Source organism: Cebus imitator, unplaced genomic scaffold (genome assembly GCF_001604975.1).
Source record: "Cebus imitator isolate Cc_AM_T3 unplaced genomic scaffold, Cebus_imitator-1.0 Scaffold181, whole genome shotgun sequence".
Classification (NCBI taxonomy): domain Eukaryota; kingdom Metazoa; phylum Chordata; class Mammalia; order Primates; family Cebidae; genus Cebus; species Cebus imitator.
The window spans coordinates 2,761,832-2,770,714 of record NW_016107496.1 but is presented as its reverse complement, the minus strand read 5'-3'; the positions used below and the strand labels follow the sequence as shown (position 1 = coordinate 2,770,714).

Sequence of the window (8,883 nt, the reverse complement as noted above, 5' to 3'; positions counted from 1 at the left end):
GACGGGGTTTCACCATGTTGACCAGGATGGTCTCGATCTCTTGACCTTGTGATCCACCCGCCTTGGCCTCCCAAAGTGCTGGGATTACAGGCGTGAGCCACCGCGCCTGGCCCTAATTTTATATTTTTAGTAGAGACGGGGTTTCTCCATGTTGGTCAGGCTGGTCTTAAACTCCTGACATCAGGTGATACACTCCCCTTGGCCTCCCAAAGTGCTGGGATTACAGGCGTGAGCCACCACACCCAGCCTTAAATAACCATGTTTTTAACTTTTGTATCATTTTCACAAATAAGTACTTGATATGATGAATGAAAATACAGATACATCTAAAATCATTACTGAATTCAAGGTAACATTTTCTCATTAGGTAATCAGTCAGTGATACTAAATGTAAATTACTGCTTGTAGGAATTAGCAACTACTGCTTTCATCAGGGAGTCCTATAAAGATTGGTCAAGTAAGGCCAGGCGCAGTGGCTCCTGCCTGTAATCCCAGCCCTTTGGGAGGCCGAGGTGGGTGGATCACTGAAGTCGGGAGTTTGACACTAGCCTGACCAACATGGAGATACCCTGTCTCTAAAAGAAAAAAAGATGGGTCAAGTATAGGCACAATAGATGTTATTACATGTTGTGGGTGGGGGGGCATCTTCAGAAGTTTTCTACCAACTACCTCTGAGGGGAGTAGGGAGAGAGGGACCAGGCAGTCACCTCCAAAAATCATGGTAACTGCCCCACTCTTCTTGGCTTCCTCTAGCTATCCTAGTCTTGGCCCCTTGGGCAGATTTTAGAGACAGAGTTCAGTTTAGAGATGGAGTTCCCCCAAATTATATGGTAAGTGCAAGACCTAGGTTAGGAATAGAAAAATTGGAAATTCCTGATTTATTATTTCTTTTTTTAAAAAATCAGGTCAAGATGCGGTGGTTTATGCCTGTAATCCCAACACTTTGGGAGGCCAAGATGGATGGATCACTTGAGGCCAGAAGTTGGAGACCAGCCTGGCCAACATGACAAAACCCTGTCTATACTAAAAATATAAAAGTTAGCCAGGTGTGGTGGCATATGCCTGTAATCCCAGCTACTCAGGAGGCTGAGGCAGGGACAATCACTTGATCCCGGGAGGTAGAGGCTGCAGCTAGCCAAGACTGTGCCACTACACTCCAGCCTGGGTGACAGAGCAAGACTCTGCCTCAAAAAAAAAAAAAAAAGGAATATTTGCATTTGCATTAAAGAGAGCCAAATCTACTACCTGTGTGACTTTGGGCAAATACCTTAATCTCTCTGAGTCTAACATGTCCTAACATTTCTACTTTAGAGGACTGTTGAGAGAGGGTTAAATGAAAATGTAATAAAGTTCCCGGCCGGGCCAGTGGCTCATGCCTGTAATCCCAGCACTTTGGGAGGCTGAGGTAGGCGGACCGCCTGAGGTCAGGAGTTCAAGACCAACCCGGCCAACCTGGTGAAACCCCGTCTCTACTACAAATACAAAACAATAGCCAGGCATGGTAGTATGAGCCTGTAATCTCAGCTATTCGAGAGACTGATGCAGGGGAATTGCTTGAACCAGGGAGGTGGAGACTGCAGTGAGCTGAGATCTCACCACTGCACTCCAGCCTGGGCAACAGAGCAAGACCCTGTCTCAAAAAAAAGTAATAAAGTTCCCTTATTATATCCAGCAGAGAGTGGGCACTTAGCAGAAGCTAAGGAAGACTATCAAGAAAGTGATACCTTTAAGAGTTGAATCGATTTTTGGCACTGTAAACTGAGATAATAATTACCTGCCTCGCAGGGGTGTTGTGAGATTAGTAACGCTGTAAGCAAAACGTCTACTAATGTGCCAGTTAGTGCCCAGTCTTAGGACATAAGAACCCAGCATTTGGGTATAAGAATCAGTCCTTTTTTATTTACTACTCTGATATTGAGCCAAAGACAGGATTGTATGATTGTCTCTAAACTCTATCTCCAAGTTCTTTTCTTCCTAAGGAACTTCCTCTAGAAAATAAAACTGAGGGTCGGGTGTGGTAGCTCACACCTGTAATCCCAACACTATGGGAGGCCAAAGCAGGAAGACCACTTGAGCCCAGGAGTTTGAGACCAGCCTGGGCAACATGGCAAAACTTTGTCTTTACAAAAATACAAAAACTAGCTGGGTGTGATGGTGCACACCTGTAGTCCCAGCCACTGGGAGGGTGGGGAAGCTGAGAGCTTGAGCCCAGGAGGTCAAGGCTTCAGTGAGCGGTGATCGTGCTACTGCACTCCAGCCTGGGCGACAGAGGGAGACCTTGTCTCAGTAAAAAATAGACAAAACTGGGGATTACAGAACATGCCTTTCTCCGAGAATAGTAAATTCAAATGTTAACATATCCATTTATTTAACTTTGTTCAGAATATAAAATGAGTTTAAATTAGCTAAGAATAATAAGGGTAATATGTGAAAACTGCATACAGATATAAAAAATTATAGACTTTACAGAAAGGTTTAAAATGAAAAGTAATTCTTTCCCTGGATCCAATCCCATTCCCAAGTGGTAACCACTATTAATAGTTGCTTGTCTAGGCCGGGCACAGTGGCTCACACCTGTAATCCCAGGACTTTGGGAGGCTGAGGTGGGCGGATCACCTGAGGTCAGGAGTTGAAGACCAGCCTGACCAACATGGAGAAACTCTGTCTCTACTAAAAAAAAAATAATAATACAAAATTAGCCAGGCGTGGTGGTGCGTGCCTGTAATCCCAGCTACTTGGGAGGCTGAGGCAGGAGAATCACTTGAACCCAGGTTGGGGAGGTTCCCCTGAGCTGAGGTCATGCCATTGCACTTCAGCCTGGGCTACAAGAGGGAAACTCTGTCTCAAAAAAAGTTACTTGTCTATCATTCCCATTAACATACACACATAGATGTATGTCCTCTGTCCCCCTTACACAATGGGTACACAGTGAGCCTACGCTCTACCTAACATTCTGTGCCTTGATTGTTTTTTGTTCTCATTAAACATTATCCCTTGGGGATTTTTAAATATCAGCACAGATAACTCTTCTTGTTCTTTCTAACAGCTGTACAGTGTTTCTTTATACAATGTGACAACTCACTTACACAGCATCCTATTAATATTTAGGTTACTTCCAGTTTGTGCTATTACAAATACTACTTAATAAATATTCTTGTGTATGGACAAGTTTTTGCGTGTAGGATAAATTCCCACTGGATAAAAGAGTATGTATGCTTTAAATTTTGATGTTATCAGATATCATCCAAAGAGGGTACCTCTTCTAATGGGTATGGTGGTATCCAGTCCCCCAAACCCACCCCAACACTATCCTGGCATTAAAAGAAGTCCCTAACTGTATAATAGGTAAATTTGGTATCCTTAATTAGCTTTCATTGTAAGTTTGAGCATTTTTTGTAACATAATTGGTTTACATTTCTGTTCCTGTTATTTGCCTGTACCGATCATGTTGATACGTAATGTCTTTTAACATGAGGAAGTTAACTCCTTGTCTGTCATCCCTGGAAAATACTTTTTCTAAGCTTGTTTTGTACTTTAACTTTGTTTTTAGAAGTTTTTCCTTTTTTTTTTTTTCTTTTTATTTTTATACGGAGTCTCACTCTCTGGCCCAGGCTGGAGTGCGGTGGCGTAATCTTGGCTTACGGTGACCTCCGCCTCCCAGATTCAAGAGATTCTCCTGCCTCAGCCTCCTGAGTTGTGGGATTACAGGTGCCTGCCACCATGCCTGGCTTAGTTTTGTATTTTTAGTAGAGATGGGGTTTCACCATGTTGGCCACGCTGGTCTCGAACTCCTGACCTCAAGCAATCTGCTTGCCTTGGCCTCCCAAAATGCCGGGATTACAGATGTGAGCCTCTGTGCCCCTCCAGGAGTTTTTTTCTTTATAGTAGTTTTAAGTTTTTATATTCAGATTTATCAATTGTTCTCTTTATAACTTCTCTCCCACTCTAAAAAAAAATTTTAACAGTCTTTTCTAGGAGTTTACTTTTGTGTGTGTGTGTGTGTGTGTGTGTGTGTGTGTGTGTGTGAGATGGAGTCTCACTTTGTCACCCAGGCTGGAGTGCAATGGTGTAGTCTCTGTTCACTGCAACCTCTGCCTCCCAGGTTCAAGCAATTCTCCTGCCTCAGCTTCCTGAGTAGCTGGGACTACAGGGGTATGACACCACATCCGACAAATTTTTGTATTTTTAGTAGAGACAGGGTTTCACTATGTTGCCCAGGCTGGTCTCAACCTCCTGACCTTGTGATTCACCTGCCCTTGGCTTCACAAAGTGCTGGGTTACAGGCATGAGCCACGGCTCCTGGCGCAGTGAGCCGAGATCGCGCCACTGCACTCCAGCCTGGGCAACACAGTGAGACTCCATCTCAAAAAAAAAAAAAAAAAAAAAGTTTCAGCCACCTGAAATTGACAGGACTGCCTGCTGTGATAATGGCTGCTACTAATCAGTCCTCCTCACACCCTTTCACTCACCGGTCTCAGCACTCTGCACACCTCGCGGAGGATCTGTTCCTGGCTCTCCACAGAGCACAGCACCAGGGTGCAGACCACCACGTCCACAGAGCCATCGGCCACCTGGTGCATGTTCTCCCCGGCAGCTACCACAAAGCGCTCAAACTGCAGGTGACGGTTCTCAGCAATGCTCTTGATCAAAAACTTCTCAAAGTTGGGGTTGGGGTCAATACAGGTCACCCTGCACCCAGGTGGGTAGAATTTGAAGTTGGTCCCGGTGCCACAGCCCACCTCCAGCAGGGAGAGCTTCCCGGAGGGGCCTGCAAACTCCTGCAGGTTGCTGAAGAGCTCCCGCTTCTTGCTTGCCATCTGTTCGTTGTACATCACAGAGAACCTCATCAAGAAGTAGGGGAACCATTTTTTGCACATCCAGCTCCACAAGCCCAGAAAGTTCAGCAGGTACATGGGAAATGCCAGGATGTAAACGGCAAGTCGCAGGATAAAGATGGTAAGCTCCATTGGTCAGAAGCGGAGAAAAAAAAACCCAACAGATCAACAATTAGAGACCCGACTCCTTTAATTGCGGGAGAGAGGCTCTGACCACACTCCAGAGCCAATCAGCTGCAGCGGGAAAAAAGAACTGGCTGTGCTGCAAAGTCAAATGGCGGGCAAGAGGCCCATTTTGCCTAATTAACAGATATTCGGCAGAAGTCAGCTCAGCTTAGTTTTCATGAGTCAAAATGAGAAGGTTCCCAGCTTTTCCTGAGAAGGAAAGTTGATTATAATCCTTCATTCCTAATCGATTCCTGTTTCCCCTTCTCTGGGTTTAGAGGCGACTGCTAGCTTCCTGCTAGAGTTTACAAGCGCAGTTACTTACGCCCCTTTGGGCTCGTCAGTGACCTCTAAAAGAATTCGTGGGCGGAGCCTGGTGAAACCGCACCCGTAGAGGCTGCCAAGGCCCTTTATCATAACACGCCCCCCCTTACTCCCGCCCCCCGATCCTGTTTTGTTTTGTTTCTTCTTTTCTTTTTTTCTTTCTTTTTTTTTTTAAAGGAAGTGAAAGGACATGCATGGCCGGCCACAGTCAGCAAGAATTCTCCTTTTTACATTCTGGGCAGAGGCTCTCAGTGTTCCTAAGCCAACAACAGAATTATTTTTGTAAACCAAAAATAAAGTTGTAAGGTCCTCCAACCATTTGAATGGACTTTCTCCTCGGCCAGGGTGTTCTTAAAATGTAACCTGAGAGATTGGTTCAGGCCATGATGGGAAGTGGGAGTCAAGCGCCAACTTACACTTTTCCGGCATTAACATCAACACAGACCTTAAGTACATTTACAATCTATTCTCTCTGAAGCTTGCTACTTGGAGGCTTCATTTGCACCATAAAACTTCTGTCTCCACAACTCTTACTGCAACCCAGGTATTCCTTTCTGTTGATCCTAGGTCTTTAGATGAACTCAAGCAATTGTCAATCAGAAAATTTTAAAACCTACCTGTAATATGGAAGCTCCCCACCTCGCCTTGAGTGGTCCCGCCTTTCTGGTCCGAACCAATGTATTTCTTTTTTTTTTTTTTTTTTTTTTTTTCTTGAGACGGAGTTTCACTCTTGTTACCCAGGCTGGAGTGCAATGGCGTGATCTCGGCTCACCGCAACCTCCGCCTCCTGGGTTCAGGCAATTCTCCTGCCTCAGCTTCCTTAGTAGCTGGAATTACAGGCACGCGCCACCGTGCCCAGCTAATTTTTTGTATTTTTAGTACAGACGGGGTTTCACCATGTTGACCAGGATGGTCTCGATCTCTTGACCTTGTGATCCACCCACCTCGGCCTCCTAAAGTGCTGGGATTACAGGCTTGAGCCACCACGCCTGGCCCCAATGTATTTCTTACACGTATTCGATTGAAGTCTCATGTCTCCCTAAGATGTATAAAACCAAGCTGCATCCTGACCACCTTGGGCATATGTTCTCAGGATTTCCTAGGGCTGTGTCATAGGACATGGTCACTCATATTTGGTTCAGAATAAATCTCTTTAAATATTTTACAGAGTTTGACTTTTTTCTTGTCAATATTTAAAAATCATTGTCTTGGGCTGTACTCCCCCTTTTTGAAAAATTTTTGGCTCAAGGAAGTCGGTTCATGGGCTGCCCTTCTTTTAAAGGACAAGCCTCAGTCTTCAAATTGTGTCTATTCGATTACTCAGATAATTTAGATAAAAATATTCCCCAGAATATTCATATTTGGGAGCCAAAGGGATTCAGAAAATAGTTTCAAGCATCCTTCAACTTTTTACAAGAAAGGCTGAATCTAAGCACAGTGGTGGGTGCCCGTGGTCTCAGGTACTGAGGAGCTAATGCAGAAGCACACCTTCAGCCAAGGAATTCAAACCCTGCCTGGGCAACATAGTGAGAATCTATCTCTTTAAAAAAAAAAAAAAAAAAGACTATGAAGAAGAAAGCCTGAGCTCTCGGGTGGTTAGGGAACACAGAAAAAAAGTTTTTTAATAGTAACATTTACTTTTAAAAACTGAGTGATAGATACAGGGAGTGTTCTGTTGTTACATGATTCGTTATACCCTGCATTTATAAATATTATATCTATTCCACTTTTAACAGCTTTTTTTGAGGTGGAATTGATATATAATAAACTTTACATAGCTGATGGGTACAGTTTGATAAGTTTTCATATATCTCTGTACCTGTGAACCCATCACTTCAGCCAAGATCGATGAACATACCCATCACCCCTGAAAGCTTCCTCTTGCTCCATTGTGATCCTCCCTTCTCCACCCCTAATCCCAAGGCAGTCAGTGGCCTCTTTTCTGTTTTTGAAAACAGGATCCAGGGACCAGGGAAGAAACTGAGCCCAGCAATGGCGCGATCTCGGCTCACCGTGACCTCTGCCTCCTGGGTTCAGGCAATTCTCCTGCCTCAACCTCCTCAGTAGCTGGGATTACAGGCACGTGCCACCATGCCCAGCTAATGTTTTTGTATTTTTAGTAGAGACGGGGTTTCACCATGTTGACCAGGATGGTCTCGATCTCTTGACCTCGTGATCCACCCGCTTCGGCCTCCCAAAGTGCTGGGATTACAGGCTTGAGCCACCGTGCCCGGCCTAGGACTGGAGATTCTAAAGCCCTCAGCAACGGAGAATGAAAGTAATTTTGTAGAGAATTTAATTCTTCTTTTTAAAAGGGAGAGGTCTATGGCCACAAAGTTTGCTTGTAAGAGAAGCACCAGAGTAACCCCCAGACGTTACCATTAACAAAATTAAAATGCCTTTGGGAACCTACCCGGGCCATAGGCATTTCCTTTTGCAAATCAGATAACCTCATTTTCCTTCTGGTGACATAGTCTTTTCTTTTTTTCTTTTGCACTTATCTTTTGTTTTTGTTTTTGTTTAGGAAAACAGCCTGAATGTTGTTCCTGAAACTCTTTTTCAGAATTGCGAAAACAAAACAGCATTCTGGAATTCTGAGCAAAAACCAATCCCTGGGTCACAAAGCCCAGTTGAGACAGATGGAATTGAATTTTCAGGCTAGGCGCCTTGACTCATACCTGTAATCCCAGCGCTTTGGGAGGCCAAGGCTGGCAGATCATTTGAGGTCAGGAGTTTGAGGCCAGCCTGGCTGAGGCGTGAGAATTGCTTGAACCTGAGAGGTGGAGGTTTCAGTGAGCCAAGACTGTGCCAGTGTGCTCCAGCCTGGGCAACAGAGTGAGACTGTCTCAAAAAAATAAAAATTAAAAATAACAACAAATTGAATGGTCAAATCAAATAATAGAATATTTAATTTTCAAAAACGCCTACAAAACAAATGTACTGCTAATACATATAACAACAAAAATTAATCTTACAGATTAAAGGAAAAAAGTACATACTGTAGCATTTTATTTACATTAAGTTCAAAAACAAGCGAACTGACTTATAATGTTATAGACATTTTGGGGTTATTGACTTACAGGCCACAAAGGAGCCTTCTAGGGATATTGGAAATGTTCTATATTTTTCTTTTGTTGCAAGTTAAACATATATATACACACACACGTAAAAATTATCAAGCTGTACACTTAAAGTTTGTGTACTTTAATTGTATGTAAATTTATCTGAATGAAAATGTAATGACTGTTCAAGTAAAAAAGGACATAATAGGAATATAAAAGGGGCATATGTGACATACAATAGAAAAATTTAAAACTATGAGAATATTATGTAAAACTTTATGCTAATACGTTTGAAGCCTTGGATGAATTGCATAATTTTCTGCAAAATTGAGAATACCAAAATTGATTAGAGAAGACATAGAATAGGCCGGGCGCGGTGGCTCAAGCCTGTAATCCCAGCACTTTGGGTGGCCGAGGTGGGTGGATCATGAGGTCAAGAGATCGAGACCATCCTGGTCAACATGGTGAAACCCCATCTGTACTAAAACTACAAAAAA

At 43.6% G+C, this 8,883-nt stretch overlaps 1 protein-coding gene across 1 annotated transcript; it reads right to left on the bottom strand.

Moving 5' to 3' along the window:
• Positions 1 to 4,433: 4,433 nt before the first annotated feature.
• On the bottom strand, positions 4,434 to 5,379 carry METTL7A (methyltransferase like 7A). The gene has a single exon (XM_017545689.2). The coding sequence runs from the start codon at positions 4,965 to 4,967 to the stop codon at positions 4,452 to 4,454; it is 516 nt and encodes a 171-aa protein (XP_017401178.2). The 5' UTR covers positions 4,968 to 5,379; the 3' UTR covers positions 4,434 to 4,451.
• Between the last annotated feature and the right edge of the window lie 3,504 nt (positions 5,380 to 8,883).